The sequence below is a fragment of the Carassius gibelio genome, chromosome A3, assembly GCF_023724105.1.
Source record: "Carassius gibelio isolate Cgi1373 ecotype wild population from Czech Republic chromosome A3, carGib1.2-hapl.c, whole genome shotgun sequence".
NCBI lineage: Eukaryota > Metazoa > Chordata > Actinopteri > Cypriniformes > Cyprinidae > Carassius > Carassius gibelio.
The window spans coordinates 17344646-17361683 of record NC_068373.1 but is presented as its reverse complement, the minus strand read 5'-3'; the positions used below and the strand labels follow the sequence as shown (position 1 = coordinate 17361683).

Below are 17038 nucleotides of genomic sequence, written 5' to 3'. Positions count from 1 at the left end.
CGCAAGATAATCGTGCAAAGTGGTACATAATAACAAGCCGCTAAAAAAGCGAAAATGAGCGAACCTCTTTTTTCCGATTTGATGGAAAGCCTGCATGGGACACCCGAGAGAGAGAGAGAGAGAGAGAGAGAGAGAGAGAGAGAGAGAGAGAGAGAGATTACATATAGATTTATACAGGGGCGTTGCACAAGTGCTGATGGCAGTCCTGATGGGCCCCCATGCCCCCCAATGAAAATATCCAGGTAAAATAAAATATATTCCAGACTTTTCAAGGGCCCTCTCTTCCTTTGGGGCTCTGGTAATCAGTACTAGTTTTACCCCCAGTCCGAACAATTTCAGAGACGCTTATAATAAGTGGACATGGCAACACTGGTTGTTGTCGACGTCAACATAAACCCCGTCATACTTGGACTAAGACAGCCGAGGAACTCATGGCTTACCAAAAAAAAAAAATCGACTGAGCTTTCCCTACAATAAGTAATACGGTAAAAAAAAATGCACAGGAATTTAAAGTAAAAGCATCGTCGTCAAATGGCATCAGATGAACGACTCATTGGCGTCCATACTTGTAACGTCATCGATGTTGTCCCAGTTCAGAAAAGTACCCATTATTACATTGACAGTCAGGCTATTCTCCGTAAGGCGTACATTAATTAACATTGTAACGTATCTTTTTTTGGGGGAATGCAGTGGTTACATTTCTGAAATGAGGCAACCTCAATGACGAAGGCGGCCGATTAAGTGACCTCCGGAGGGCGCAGCCATACAGAAGTTACTCTTTATCGCCACAAAAGTTGAAGAAGCCTGCTGAAATAGGGTGGAATTTCCCATAGCTATATCCAGCCGAAAACACTACCTGAAACACTGAATATCACCACTAATATATATAGATATATTTTGCTGATATGGCTTGCGAAGCCTCGCTGGGTAAGTGACTGTGTTTGTGTGAGCTCTTTAAGCGGTGTTAGATGTTTGTTTGTGATGTTTCTCTTCGCTCCACAGATGACCAGATTGGAGAAGCACTCTTAATCGGGTACGTTTCACTTTGTGTACTTGTGATGTCATTGTATGTAGCATTTTAACTTTATTATAGCCTAACTTAATATTAAGTCTTTTTAAAATGATGATTTTCTAACCCCGAGCTATTAAAAAAACTGAAATCGAGGGACATCTGCAGTGAATGGAAACGAGGAAAGAAAAGCTGTGACTTCCCAATATCATCCACGGGGATAGTTTTAGTCAACACTGAAATAGATGTTGCATTATGGGGCTGAGAGTCATTAACCTGAAGAGAAAGAACCCATAATAATAATTATTGTCTTACTGGACTTTTACTATTCAACTTACTGTAACACAATATTTCTGCTTTACCACCTTTTAATGTAATTTTTTATTCAGATATATCACATTCAAGAAATGGCAGGCAACATAACAGTTGACGGATTCACCATTTTGACTCATTACAATGAGCTACAATTACAATGGTAGGCCTTATCTGGCCAATCACATGTTATTTTTGCATCAGTTTAATGTCAGTTGTGATTATATATTTGAATTTAAATCATACAAATATTGCAAACCATAACTAATTCACAGTCAGTTCTCCTTGAGTGTAGTTTATTGTAGAAGAAAATATTAAAATATTGTTATAAAAAAAAAAAAAGTGAGGACACATAATAATGTGATCAAAATTTCCCAAATTTTTAGGCAAATCTAAATGCAATACTGACTAGATTGGAATGTAATGATGGCTGTGGTCAGAAACCTAGTGCCATTTCAATCCATCAATGTAATTTGAGGAAAGTTGTAATGGATTTATTAGTGTTAAATTAAGTTTTTCATGTTTATTTGAGGTAATTGTGGATCTGTGATAGTAAAAACATTTGATTCATATGCAGGTAACAAATAAAATGTCTTTCAGGGTGGTAAGACATGAGGTGATGAGCGTGGCAGCCGAAATGCATGCAGCCCCGCCAGCCCTTCCTGAAGCTCGACCAATAAGCAACTGCCAGGACCAGAAGCTTGTTGAACAGTTGGCGAAGACCATCAAAGTGATCGGTGATAGGCTCGATCAGGATAAATCATTCAATGAGTCAGTCTGAGCTCTGAATCTTTGTCTCTCTTTAGTCTGTACTGGTTTTAAAACAACTGGCTTCACTTTTTTTTGTTCTTCTGACCTCACAGCATGATTGATGGCTTAGTAAAAGTGGCTGATAAAAGAAGTTTCTGGGAACTTGTGGAAAAGGTTTTCACAGATGGCCAGATCAACTGGGGGAGAATTATAGTGCTCTTCTATTCAGTTGGAAAACTCTCTGGAAAGGTATTGGATTATTTAAATCCTAGATGTTTCTGTTGTCTTGTAAATATTTCTGTTAATATACCTGTTGTTTGTAGTCATGCATCTTCATGTTTAAATCTGCACATATATATCTCTTTCCTCTCAATAGATGGTCCTTGCACGCTTTCCCACAATTGTTTCAGATATTTTGATCTTAAGTCTGGATTACTTCAGGAGGAATCTGTTGGAATGGATTCGCAGAATGGGAGGATGGGTAAGAGAGAAATAAAGAAGACATTTCTACATCATTATCTCAAATATTGTAATATGAAGAAGCATTCGACTTTTGTTTTAATCTCGTTAGAAGATGTGTTGAGCAGTATTGATCACAATGTCAAATCTATCTCCTTCGTTTGTACACCTTAATACAGATGCACAGTATCCCTGCGCTGGCCTGTTTCTCCTTTGAGCAGTTTTCTGGTTCTTCACTAAGTAAATATACATCCTATTTCGGAGCCGCATTGGCCTTCACTGGTGGCCTACTGCTAGGTGGCTTTCATCGTCTTGAAATTTCCAAGAAATAGCTAAGAGAAAGAAAATGAAGATGCTGCAAAAATAGTGTCCACAACCCTGAACTTAAGAGAAATCATGTAGCTTATGTTTGTATTTTGTAATTTGCCCCTTTTTTATTTTAATATGCCTTTTATATATAGATATATGTATTTATACTGTTTTGTAAGAAAACATGTTTAATGTGGTAATGTTTATGATTTAAAGAAAGGTACTCGTTTATTCAGGATCAGGACAGATTGTAGGGATAAAACTGAGCCTAAGCATTTTATTGATAATTGTCATATGACACACATTAGTAATTTTGTATAATCTGTCTTGTCCTCTTCCTTGTACATTTAAGTATTGTGCATTGAATGTGATTAAAGTTCCCATCATTTCTGAAAATGTATGCATGTATATCTATCTATCTATCTATCTATCTATCTATCTATCTATCTATCTATCTATCTATATATATATATATATATATATATATATATATATATATATATATATATATATATATATAATATAGGCCGATGTTTGAGGATGGCTGCTAAATATAGATTTGGTTTGGGTGTAGACATGAAAGGAAATTAACCAAACAGTCACGTAAAAGTCACGTTTTTGGTTTTTGTTTCGGTTTTATTTTAATTCAGCCTAGTGCAACGCTAGCAGTGAAGATGCGGAACTGACAACAATTGTTTACCAGTTATCTGATTTACACAGCAAGACTTAGCCTACTAAACCAGTTTTGGGGTTTGCGAAATGTTTATACATTGATGCAAAGGTATAGGTCACACGTACAGACTTCACTGTGGTTTGTGAAGTGGCCATCAAATCCTATCGTAGGACCAAGGAGGAAGATCATGGCATTAGGTATTTAAACTTTACAAAACAGGCCTTTGTAAGTATTTATTAACGTGAGCTCAGTAGCCTAGCTAACATTTTACTTTTGTATGCAACTTTTAGACTACCAGTTTTCAACGAATCTTGTACTTCGGTAAGTTTCACATAGCCTATAGGCTACTATTTAAACCATGTTTAATACTTAATACATACTTTTTATAATACACACACCAGTGATGCGCGGGACAATGTGTTAATAACCTGCATCCGACCGACGTTTTCAACTAACCCGCCTGCAACTCGGACCAAAAAAAAAGGAAAATAAAATATTGTACCCGACCGGCTTCCTGACCCGCATTTTACCTGTAAGTGCTCATAGCGTCAGTAGGCCTAGACGTATAGGAACTAGGCAACAAAAAAAAAACTAGCCTACCAACAAATAAATCCTTAATATATTATAATTTTGTCAAGAATTATATATATACAGGGTTCTAAATTAACACCCGCCAACCCGCCAAATGCGGGTTAAAATTCATTTTGGCGGGTGTTAATTAAAACTTACTAGCCAGTTCGGCTGGTGATGCATGACATGAGGCTCTGTTCTCGGTCATTTATCCCCCTGGCAGCACTTCCTACATTTCCCATGAACACTGTGCTGTAATGCTACGTGATGACGTTTGATATGCTCATTGTCTGCACGCAGTTTGCAGTGAAACCAGCGCGAAAAAAACATGGAAACGAATAGCGTCCATCAGAAAACACAAGGAAAAAGAACGAATGGAGCCAGAGCAGGGAGCATAGACTGAAAGAGGAGGGAGTTAGCTATTAAAGAAAAAAATTAAGATTAAACTAAATGTGGCGGTGGTTGGGACAGATTTCTGGGGGCAAAAAGAGGAACGAGGCAGGGGATGAGGATATTACCAAGGGGCAAGGAACTCGACCGGAAGTTGAAGTCGGGTGGGGGCTGCCATCTTTTAGCAGAACTTCACTTGTGTTAGCATTCCCATTGACTCCCATTCATTTTGGCGTCACTTTGACAGCGAATAACTTTACATCTGAGGCGTTTAAAGACTCTGTTTGTCCATTATTTATTTCTAAAGATTCACGACAATATATAAAGGGCTCCATTACCTTCAATGTTACATTATGTTCATATGGCCCCGTATAAACTGTTTTTGTAAAAAATAGGCTAACGATTGCGTCATAACCACTCGGCTCTCTGTCGCATTACCGTACAGACAGGTGGAGAAGCTCGCAGGCAATTAACTTAATATGGCGTACTGGCGTTACATTTTAAAATACTATACAAAATAATTAATCAGAATACTTACTCCTGCTCACTCACGACAAAGAACTCCCCGCTCAAGCTCGCCGTCTCTGCAAGATTAACGATGGCAGTTTGCACGCACAGCCACTTAGAAGATTTACATCTGTCAGACAGGTTGCTGACGTCGTCAAGCTTCGTTTGAGTCTGCGCGTCAGAAACGGAAGTGCTAAAAAACGCTAAAACTGGGCTTCATTCGTCTCAATTGAGTTCCAATGGGGGCGCTGTGTCCATTTCTTTTACTGTCTATGGATATTACGGAGAGCCCCGCACGTCACCTGTAGGAGAAAAAAAAAATCAATCCGTGACGACGGTTTTGCAATCCTTCCCCTCAGTTTATAAACCGTACTCACAAATTCATAAACTGTTCCCTCGGTTTAACAAATTGTACCCACGGATTAACAAACCGTGCCCACGAATTCCCAATCCGTGCGCTCAGATTTTGTAAACCGTACCCTCGGTTTTTGAATCGGTACCCACGAATTCATAATCCGTGCGCACACTTTCACAATCCGTTCCCTCGGATTTGTATTTGTAAACTGACACGCATTTGTAGCTCCGCCCCCACCGGCAGATTCATTTCTGTTTATTAAACATTATTTTTCATAGTATCCAGTGAGTCCACGATCAGCATTCACAAATAGTCTTCTTTTTAGCGTTTATTTTAATAGTGATTATTACATTAATCACCAATAGGATAAGACACAGCCGCCTGTATTTTATGAAAAAAAAAAAAAAAACGCTAAAAAGAAAATAAGGGTAAAAAGCAATACAAAACAAATAATATGCCGGTTATGTTTTCATTCCTTTTCTCTCTAACTGAATGCAATGTTATTTTCGGCCTCATTATTTATTAATAACATTAACAGTGAAACTCCGGCAGGTGGGGTGGATGGAGCTTAGTATAATAAAATCAGAAAAATAAGTCTTCATGCATGTTAAGAAAGAATTGTAGACAAGCATTTACAAAACTGTCAAAGTTTATTTAAAAATAAAGCAATTCATGAACTATTTTCTTGTACTCATTTATTTAGCCTACAAATTAAAATGATAAAAATAACATATATTATTATATATTATTATACAGGTTATGCATAAGAATCTTTTATCCAAAACAATTTACAACAGAGGAAAAAATTACTCCAGAGTTAGTCACAATGCCAGGTTTATTGTACAATAATAATCAGTTGCTATTATAAGATTATTCCTTTATTATTATTAAACCTATTCCACATAATAATAGTCAATAAAACTGTATGTTAACAGGAGCTTGCTGCATGAATCCGTGAGTACGGTTTACAGATCCGTGGGAACGGATTGCGAAAGTGTGCGCACGGATTATGAATTTGTGGGTACGGATTCAAAAACCGAGGGTACGGTTTACAAAAACTGAGCGCACGGATTGGAAATTCGTGGGCACGATTTGTTAAACCAAGGCAGGGCTGGACTGGGACAAAAAATCAGCCCTGGACTTCATCCAGACCGTCCCACCATGCATGTAAACATGCGCGCGCACACACACACACACACACACACACACACACTACATTTGTATACATACATTAATCTGCATGTAAAATTACTGATTATAATGTATTACTATCAAAACCAAGAAAAAACTATTAAAATAATAAACAAAGAAAATGTAAATTATTTTATCAGGCTTTATTTTAAATATCTAAAGGTATTAATTTATGTGCTTCTTATTATTCTAATAAAATATTAATGCTTAGGGTACACAATTTCTGCTGTAACTATATTTCATTTGCTGCAACATAACACTTGTTTTTTTTTTTAAATATTAATTCACACAAATTACCTCTGACCTGTTGGCTGCTTATAGTAGGCTAGTATTAAGACCACTGAACTATAGTAAGCATTATTTATAAAGACCACTGATCTACAATAAAATAAATTACTCTTTTATTTTATTGTAAATAAGACAAAGTACATTGTGTAGTGATTTATTTTAAATTTTTCATAACATAATCAAAGGCCTTTGCAGCATAAATGGCTGCCCACTGCTCCGGGTGTGTGTTCACAGTGTGTGTGTGTGTGTGTTCACTGCTCTGTGTGTGTACACTTCGGATGGGTTAAATGCAGAGCACGAATTCTGAGTATGGGTCACCATACTTGGCTGAATGTCAGGTCACTTTATTCAAATGCAGAGCTCAATGCTAGGGTTCAGAACTTTTCTTGCCCTGCCAAAAATAAATACATAAACAAAAATAAAATTGCTATTGTTTTCTTTGTAAATAAGCTGCAATCTCATTTCACAATTCTAATTTCAATACCACAATAAACACTAACTATTAAGTTCAAACATTAATGAAGACAAGTGAAGTCAGTAATAAAAATGTTAAACAATTATCATAAATAGCACCGTTTTCAGGTACAGATATTGCATAATCAAATGTAAATACTACAGGTGAAAATATAATAAATATATACTATAGTGCACATATTTAGCAAAATACTCCTTTCTTATGGCTATTTTTCTATCTCAACTAACCTGCTATGGTCTTTAAATGGCTTTCTTGAGGTAAATGTAACGTTCTGTGACAAAATTGTTCTCCTGCTGTTTTGACTGATAACTGATCGATATTATTTCAATAATATATACATTTCGGTACTCTATCTTTAAACAGAAAGTAACAGATGATCGGTTTACTTGAACTGAGGCGCTAAAGCGATCTGTCACGTCACATTTTCTTTTTACGCCAAAACGGTATTGTCTGAATTTTGTGATAAAATGGACAGAACCTGAGAGCTGAGAATTTTAAATGTAATTTATATAGATCAGTGAGTGGTGGCATATTGCAGCTGGAATATCCTAACTTTTTGAAACAAAACAATGCAGTAGCCTACGTGTATCATTACATTTCTAGGTGTGTTCGACATCGGCTGCGGCTGGATGCAACCGATCGGCGAGAGTAGCCGCGTGCAGGTGGGGAGGAGCTGCAAGCGGAGATATGAAGCCGGACACGTTGTGGCTCCCGTAGTTTGCTGCAATTACGTCAGTCATGGCAGATCACGTGGCGATTGCTTACTTGATCGCGTTTAAATGTGTGTATAAGTGGTGTTTTGAAAGAAAAAAAAAGAAAAAAAAAGTGGTGTTTTGGAAGGGTGCCTTCCAAAACAAGATACCATATTGGATATATACTTTATCAGTATGACATGGGTGTTTCTGCTTATACAAAATGATAAAAGTAACCTATAAAAAAATTCCCTGGTGGGTATGTGTTTTTCAAGAAGGTTTCAGCAACAAGATTTACAGTGCCCTCCTGCTGAGCTTTTTAACATTTTAAACATAACACCACTGATTTTCATATACAGAAAAGCACAATTCTGTTGGATTTATATTGTGATTTAGACCAACTATTTGAAAGTGAACAGTGTTGTCAAGTTGAAGTTACAGCAAGTTGTTAGCAGTTTGCTAACCACATGCAGGTGAAGTATAAACACAGCTAAATAAACTAGAGAATATGAAGAAACCAAACAAATGGAGGAACATAATGTATTATGTATCATTTGTATAGGAGCATTTATGACCACATTAGATTGTATGCTTTTTAGATTAACATTTTAGTTCTTAAAAATGCTCATTTGAATAGGTTATGCTGCTGAATACTGTAAAAGGTCTGTATAAAAAAGAAAGTCATGCAAAATAAACATACACAAACTTTATATTAACAATAAAGTAAATACAGTAAAACAATATTTAATAAATATGATTTATAAGATGAAGACGACATAAAAACGTATTGAACTGTTTTTAAAGTCCATATGAGAATTTCTGAAACTGAAGCCGACTCGCAATAAACTTGAAACGCACGTCATCGGTGTCATCAGTGAATCCAGCCAATCGTGGATCAGTTGTGTCGTCATCAGAACCTGTGCAGCCGCTCTTCAGAAGCTGCGCTGGCTGAGTTCTCCGGCTACTCTCGAATCGCTCTCGTGGTACTTTGACGGCACACGTCACAGTCACGTGGCGTCAGCGCTGTATCAAGTCGGACAAAATTTCTAACCGGCATGCACTGCTTCAAGTCAGCCGACGATCGGTTTGCGCAAAACTGCATGAAGTCGAACAAGCCTTCTGTCTCACCTCAGCAGTCAAGTCCCGCCCTGAGGACGTCTTCACTTAAGTCTTTTGCCTTCCAGCAAATAATTTATTTATCTTGACACATTTGGTGGCATCTGCCTCAAGTGCTTATCGTTTTCTCTCTCTCAACGTTCAGCCCCTCCTTTACGCTTAGATATTTTATATTTAACATATTGAATTTCGTCGCAGTTGTAAAGCGGCTGCTTTTCAAGGCTAGAACTTGATTCTGATTGGCCAATGAGCAGTGAACACGTCACGTCTCGCAGCTCGCATCAGCATCATGCGCACGCGTCGTTTTATCTGTTCTTTATACTGCTTTTTGTAATGTTTAAAATAAATTATTGTGACTAACGTAAAAAAATAAAATAAAAAAGCATCATGCGGATTCATGAGAGAGACACATAAGGCCGGAATTGGACTGTACAACAATATACTTACGAATATATTTGCGATAAATAATGATTTAAAAATAAATACATAACGCACCGGCCCAACCAGACCGCGGCCCACCGGGAATCTCCCGGTAGTCCCGATGGCCAGTACATGCCTGAACCAAGGTAACAGTTTATGAATTCGTGAGTACGGTTTATAAACGGAAGTTTTTCATGCCAACAATGTTAATAAAATGATCAAATGCATTCAGTGGCACTCATAATTTGTTATTTTTACCGGAAAAAAAAAATGGCTAGTGGAAATTCTGATTGGCTGGTAACTTTAGAAAGTTACCAGCCACATTGGCTGGTGATCAAAAAAGTTAATTTAGAACCCTATATATATATATATATATATATTTATATATATATATATATATATATATATATAAACGTCAATAAACTCATAAATTGTTCTAAAATAGTCAATCTGGCTATATCTATTTTAATGTTTCTGTTAGTTCAGCAGACAGCAAGGTTTGTTCTGATCAGAGCTCGTGAGCGGATCGCGCTCAGCTCGCTCATTCCGTGGGGTCTCGCTCAACCCAGAATGGCCTGTTGGTTCGAAAATATGAAAGGAGACATTTAATTGTTTAGTAATAAACTGGTGTTTTCTGTGTCGCTGTATTTGCTTCTTATTAATAAAATACGGGCAATTGATTGATAAAACATTGATCAAAATTAAAATGCAATTTATACAAAACGAACATCTTTTTAAAAGACTTTTCTATAAAACAAAGCTTAATGAAGTCATCAAAATCAAGTTTTACTGGCGTCTTCACCTTTTCTCTTGCCTCCATCTCTACCTGCAGACTGAGCTCGTGCGTCATCTTCGCGCCAGTTATTCACCCAACAAAGTGTAGGCCTATCAAAATTGTGTCAAGTACTATATTCATTTTAAATTGGCATCTTCATTTCAAACGACCCGACCGACCGCGACCCGAATATCATAAAATCGACCCGAACCGCGCATCACTGACACACACACTGACACACACACACACACACACACACACACTGTATATATAAAACAAAAATTAAAAAAGGCTGTTTACCATGGATGTCATATTTTCCTTGTTACTCCTTGAGGCATTTTATTTAAATTAATTTTGTGTATCACTTAAAGTGTCAGTATATTATTACCAATCATTTCTTCTCGTCATAATTCAAATAATGTTCTCAGATCAGTGAAGGACCAGGTGCAGAGGGTGGGAACATGCGCACAGTCTCTTCCCGAGCCGCAGCCAATGAGCGATGAGCGGGAGCAGCTCCTGGAACAGATGGCGAGCCTCATCAGAGACATCGGAGACAGTCTCGATCGACAGCCAAGATTCAACGAGTTAGTATGGAAATCTCTTTTTTTGTTATGGGAGAGTATTAAGGTGTAATAATTATGGAAGTCCGTTTCTGCCTTTACTTTATATTAATGTTAAAGTTAATGTTTGATAGTTTAAAGGGATAGTTAACCCCCCCAACCCCCCCCCCCCCAAAAAAAATAAAAAAATAAAATAAGAATAAAAATAAAAATAAAATAAAAATAGCCCATGAAAACGAAAATTCCTTAATCATTTAGTCACCCTCCACTACATTCTTTTATGGAAGTCTAACGTCTATTCTTGTTTGGTTACCAAAATTCTTCAAAATATCATATCTTGTGCTCAAAAAAACAACAAAAACAATAACAAAAAAAAAAAAAACAGTACAGTTTTGGAACAATTGGCATAAGTAAATTATTGTTTTTGGGTGAACTATTTAATTTGCAATCATGAGTAGGTACTGTTGGCAATTTTGAGATAAAAAGTCAGAGAAATTAAATACAACATTTAAATTGAAACATAAAGTTGTAATACAAGCTTCTGGTGTAATGAAAGAGGAAATCTGTTTTATTAAAGATGTGTTTGATTTCAGCATGGTTGATGGTTTTGCACGAGTGGTGAATAGACAGAGCTTCCAGCAGCTTGCAGACAAAGTTTTCGTTGATGGCATCACCTGGGGGAAAATTTTCACTCTGATCTGTGTTGTTGGGAAATCCATTGCAAAGGTGCTCTCTTTATTTTACCTACTCTCATTTGTTTGTGTGTGTTTCTATATAGGAGTCATAAATACAGTACAAATGTACATTATGAAGGATACATTCAATCCAGCTCACTTCCTATAAATTTCACAACTTATTTGTAATGCCATCATACATTTGTAGGGTTTCAGTGCCCAAACCAAAGTGTTTATGCTCTGAGGTTGGACTTCAATGCATCTGTGCTTGTTTTTTTTTGTTTTGCATTGATAGATTATTGCTGATTTAGTCTCAGGTGTTGTGTCTTGGACACTGGATTACTTCAGGGATAGCCTTCTGAACTGGATCTGCAATAGAGGAGGATGGGTATGATTTGATAAACATGACAAAATTTGTACTAGCACTGATAAGACATTAGTAATAGTCACTCTCTTAAATACCTGCAGATCAACAGTATCTCTTCCTTGGCTCATTACTCATTTGAGCGAGATTTTGGTTCCTCATCCAGCCTGATCTCCCTTTCCTCTGGAGTGCTCTTCATCAGTGGAGTACTGCTGGGTGGCTTCATTGTCTGGAGACTGAACAGATGTGCATGAGGAGGGTCAGTGAAGGACTGATGAAGTGAGAAAAGGGGGAATGCTGTGATTTACATATGCAACAGACCAAAAATAATGATGATCTGAGCAAGTAAGAGAAGGCTGCTTGGCAATAGCATGTGTTTTATTAATTTTTTTAATTTATTTTTATGTTCTGCCTGTCTGGGAAGTAAAGCAATAACTAGCAAGACTTGAAATGTTATAGGTGCTGTGCCAAGACAACTGTTCACTTTAATGTCTATGCCTACTGTTTTTAACCTCTACCTCGTCTATAAAATTTATATTAGAAATCTATTAATAACCTTGCAACAACAGACTAAATAACTATGTACAATAAATATGGTGTACAAAAATTATATTGTTAAATCTGAAATGTAATTGTTTCAACTTTTCCAAGTGCCAAAGACCTGCATTAAATAAAGTCCTTCCCACAAACCCATGAAGGTTCATGTAAAGGAAAATCATTATTAAAAATCATTATGAAAAATTATTTTGATGTTTAATTAGCATGTAAAGGAATAACATTTATCATGAAATGCTAACATAAAAAATGAACAAAAACAGAAAAGTAATTGAATCCCAGAGTAACATGAACCAATCATAACAAACGTTTGAAGAATCACACAGGACACGTGTTGAAAATTTTGGCATGAGCTTTTAACATTTTTATTGACTTTTTGATAACTTTTTCTTTTTAAATTGGATTTCATTTTTTCTAATTGTTTTTATTTATTTATTTCTTATCTGTAATGGAGAAGATTTGATCAGGTAGGTTAGCATTCACGTTCAAACTTCCATACTTTTAATAATATAATGATTTTTAAGTCTCCGTTTTCACAACTCTGTTAAATTATTACAGATTCTTCTTTTTTTTTCTTTATACATTTCAAAAATATAAAAGGTAAATAATAAACATTCCATTGAAATATATTTTATACAGTTCTTGATATTTTTTTCCCTTTTTTGTATGACAATAAAATTGTATCCAGCATCAATCTTAGTAGCATAGAACTCATCCATTTCTTTTAGGAACCTTCTCTTTCTCACTGGCCTCTCTTTCTAACTCTCTCTTTCGCTCTCTCTTTCTCTCTGTCCCTGTTTCTTAACTTGGGGGGTGTATGGTTAGGTTTGCGCTCAGCAGTAGACACAGCAGCTCCATTAGCTGTGATAGTGCAATGAATTCCCCCTTCAAATAAGCTACATAAAATAACTAAAGTAGAAAAGTACAGGTAGTGCATCTTGGGTCAAACTATACTATAACAAATACACAGCCACACGCAGTGAAAACTGAGTTCCTGCAGGCTGTTTTGTCGACATCTGCTGCATCTGTTCAGCTCTGAGTCTGTGGAAGCTCTAATAAATATTTACTACAAATATATACAGATAAATAACATCTTTAAAACAATATATAAATATGTAAATTAAACATAGAGTCTTTCAGAATGGCTAGCGTATAGCCATAACTTATATTTGGCATGGCTACATTTGGAAGAGAAAGGGATGTGAGAGAAACCAGAAACAATATGCTCTTTCTTTTCTCTCTAATTGTCTCGGAAAGAGAAGTCGCAGAGTAGAGAGCCCAGGTGAAAGAGATGGTCACCTCATTCTGGCCATTCACAAATGATTCACAAGTTACGTCCTCATTGTATTCCATGCATGCATTATAATTCAACTTCAAACAATATGATAGAAAAACACAAGAACAAGGGATGCAAAAAAGTTTCGTCCTCAAAAATATAGAAGGAGAGGGAACAGATGAGAGGGGGGAGGGGATGCAAACAGGAAGTTGAGAAAGCGTGAAGACTGATTCTGGCTTTGTTCTGCTCCTCTCTGATATGTTTTGTATTTGGGTTTCAAGTAAAGGTATGTTGAGCTGTCAGCCATCTGGAGGGGTTGCGGTCTCATGCACGCTAAGACAAGCTCTCACGGGAAGCATTCGCAGAGAGAGCATCTTCAATTGATGTGGCCGGTTTGTGTACACATTCAGGGAACAGTTTCAGGCACACTGGATTTCTAATTAGGGATGAGATGAGCATGTCCCCCAATTCATAATGAAGATAATGAGAAAAAGGTGGCCCTCCGTCATTATTGCTGCAAAACACCATCCGATCGGACTTTATGAACAACCAGAGAGGTACATGTCATCTTAACCAGTCAGCAAATGCATTGCAATCTGGAACTGAGTATCACGTAACAAACAAGTTTTTGTAACATAGATGTCATACAGACCCTCGAAGATGAGTATATGCTTACATATAAACATAAATGTTAACTCGGAAAGTGCGTGAGTGTCTGGGCATGGCTACTACAGCTGCAAAACTTTGTCGTACCTTCAAGCTACTTGGACCAGCTGCTAACGTTTAAATTAAAACTACACGGTCAGTAGATAATGCTGGCTCTTGTGGTGATGGAGCGGCATCGGTGTCGTTTTTCTCCCTGGACACACAGCACAGGTAAACAGACACCAGCCCGCTGGCCTGGGCACATGGCATGTGTGTGTGTGTGTGTGAGCTGCTAAGGTCTTGATTAGGTGTTGCATAGGAAGTTACTTAACTAAGCTTACATCTGATTTTTAACGATGAGTCATGGTGTTTTAAGACAGCAAATGACACTTTAAATCAATTGAAACATACCTTAAAACGCCTAACCAGACTAACCAACTTTTGAAAAGTAACCTCGTATCTTGTTGAAGAAGACACCAAAGGCTGTTTAACAAACAGTTACTTACATGTGTAATCTATGATTTTAAAGCGACATTGGTGGAATCATGGTCTCCTCTCACACAATGCTAATACTGATGCTAACATTAGAAATCTGCTGCTAAGTTCATAAGGAAGTCTGTTTTGGTATGGCATGGCTGGTTTTAGTGGGTGCTCAGCATCTGCAAATCTCGAAATTTTCCAAATAAAACAACATTAAATGATTGAAACAAAATCTTGTCAAAGCCTTTCAATGCTCTGTACCACCGGAAAATAAACTCCAGAATAAAATGAATGCTAATGTCAAAACTCGACACAACTACAAAACCATGTTCAGCTTTCTGAATCTGAAAGCATGGTCTCCTGAGCACCTTTGAGCTCATATGGTGGCGCTACTCTCACATTGCTTGAAAAATAGTGCTTTGTGATGTAAGTGCTCAGGGTCTCAAGACACAGCAGTTCACACAATGATATTCATTAGATTGATATTAAGTGGACACAGGCTCACTTTCGATGGATAAAGCTTTGATTTACCCACAGAATGTGGATGAAATGAAAGGAACCAACATCGCAAATCAACCCAAAACTTTCAATCAGGACTCAGCCAATAAAGAAAACTTCACCCACAACCTTAAAATGCCCTTCAAACTTACTCTTCAGACCCATAACCATCAAAAGACAAGAGCCCTATAGACTGTTGCGCCTCTGCTGGAGGCTGCCATGACTGAGGGAGATTGTGAAGGGCAGAGCAGAGAGCCAGAGAAGTTCAAGTAAAGGGTGAAACGGATGACATAGAGAAGGGAAGAAATGTCACTTGAAGCCATTGAGGGAGCAGTAGTAGTTGAAGGAGTTCGTCTCATCATTCAGCTAGACTCAGTGGGGTTTGTTCATCTTTTATCCAACAAAACGGTCAATCTTGCAATCCTATATATTTTTACATTATTATTTTTTTTTTAAATTATTATTATTCAAAAACAAAATATAGAGCCTCTCTTTTTATATATATATTATTTTTTTTTCTAAATTTAGTAGCATTTAGCATAAACTTTTATTGTTTCCATTTGATTTTGGTGTTTAGTGATTTCAAGCCTTCTAATTTGGGATTCAGGGCTTGCAGAAGTCATGCAGTTTAGTCATGCTGGTAAACAAAGTGAGAAAAATGCAATTTTAGTTTTCTCTTTTTTTTTCTTCAGCTTTTGTTTAAAGTTCACCCAGTCCACTTAAAAACCCCTCTGTCCTTCAACAGGTATCATGCACTTATGTTGTATTTTCTGTTCCTCACATGAAGGTGAAAAAAGTGACCCCATCCACTGATCCAGAGTCACCCCTATTAAACTGTGCAAACAGAGCAGTCCTGTCTATGGTTTCCTCTTGTTCCTCTCAGCAGGAGTTTTGTTTTTTTCCATTCATGCCATGCAGTTCATCTACAGTGGAACAGAAATGCTGAGATGCAGAGAACTAAACTAAGAGAGAGAGAAAAGAGAGAGGCTAACGCTCTTCTCTCCATAGCTGACAAAGTCCTCTTTCTGTGAGCCCTGAGAAGGACACTCTGAACAAGATTTCCAATTGGATGAATGGGGAAACAGTAGAATATAGGGATATGGCAGGCCAATGACGCCACTGTCTATTTTCATTTAAAGCACGTGCAAGATCTCCAAAAGGTAAAGAAGCGGTAAAAGTTTGGCTGATAAACCGTTTGATTGAAGCGTTCATGAATTTGACTGTTAACGTGTGGCTGAATTGCATAGCGTTGAAGGGCATGATGGGTGTTTCCGTGTATCTGAGACTGGATTGAGGGTTTTTGTCCACTTTCAGGTGTGCATTTATCATGGTGGAACGCCCTCAAAAATAGTTCTCATCACTTCAAAATTGCATCCATTTCCATAAGGAAGGGTTGAGCCAGGACATACTACAGTTTGTATGCTGATCCTCCCCGTTTTCCAAGGCCAGTGGAAGAGAATGTGTTTGCATCCTCCAAGGACGTGATATTGTCAGTTTATTGCGGGGGTTAAAATTAGCAGTGGAGAGATGAGCGTTACAATGTTTTCTTCCAGTTGGTTTAGCGAAGCACTCCTTTCATCTCTCGTTTTCTCTCTTTCGCCATCTCTTATCCTGTGGTGACTCTGGGGGTTGCCTCCGGACAGGTTTTGCGGTTGGGGAGCTTTAGAAAATGGGCAGTTCAGAAGCTCAGCACTG

The 17038-nt window shown here is 37.4% G+C and overlaps 2 protein-coding genes across 9 annotated transcripts in view; one reads left to right on the top strand and one right to left on the bottom strand.

The window, feature by feature from the left end:
* Nucleotides 1-426: 426 nt before the first annotated feature.
* Nucleotides 427-13076, top strand: LOC127949582 (apoptosis regulator BAX). 4 transcript variants are annotated; one of them, XM_052547041.1, is made up of 6 exons: nucleotides 427-927; nucleotides 1003-1033; nucleotides 1922-2092; nucleotides 2185-2320; nucleotides 2448-2552; nucleotides 11994-13076. In XM_052547041.1, the coding sequence occupies exons 1-6, from the start codon at nucleotides 906-908 to the stop codon at nucleotides 12141-12143; spliced, it is 615 nt and encodes a 204-aa protein (XP_052403001.1). In that variant the 5' UTR covers nucleotides 427-905; the 3' UTR covers nucleotides 12144-13076. The 4 variants fall into 4 exon arrangements, with proteins under 4 accessions (XP_052403001.1, XP_052402991.1, XP_052402984.1 ...); XM_052547024.1 differs by lacking the exon at nucleotides 11994-13076 and adding an exon at nucleotides 2710-3239 and having other exon boundaries at nucleotides 433-927; XM_052547023.1 differs by lacking the exons at nucleotides 427-927; nucleotides 1003-1033; nucleotides 1922-2092; nucleotides 2185-2320; nucleotides 2448-2552 and adding exons at nucleotides 3474-3709; nucleotides 3803-3833; nucleotides 10720-10875; nucleotides 11445-11577; nucleotides 11821-11913.
* Nucleotides 12779-17038, bottom strand: part of kcnc3a (potassium voltage-gated channel, Shaw-related subfamily, member 3a) — a 66526-nt gene continuing 62266 nt past the window's right edge. For all 5 annotated transcript variants that reach the window (XM_052547012.1, XM_052547020.1, XM_052547021.1 and 2 more), the window contains one exon: nucleotides 12779-17035. Coding sequence is in view for 1 of the 5 variants with exons in the window: in XM_052547022.1 (XP_052402982.1) it covers nucleotides 17022-17035 (14 nt within the window). In the remaining 4 variants the exon portion in view is untranslated. The remainder of the gene's footprint in view (nucleotides 17036-17038) is intronic.

What these genes read in the sequence shown, in the direction of transcription:
- LOC127949582 (XM_052547023.1), top strand. Translation starts at nt 3,613, where the DNA reads ATGCAAAGGTATAGGTCACACGTACAGACTTCACTGTGGTTTGTGAAG. An exon ending in TCAACGAATCTTGTACTTCG is followed by an intron (nt 3,834 to 10,719) that starts GTAAGTTTCACA and finishes TAATGTTCTCAG; the next exon opens with ATCAGTGAAGGACCAGGTGC. An exon ending in TCTGCAATAGAGGAGGATGG is followed by an intron (nt 11,914 to 11,993) that starts GTATGATTTGAT and finishes AAATACCTGCAG; the next exon opens with ATCAACAGTATCTCTTCCTT.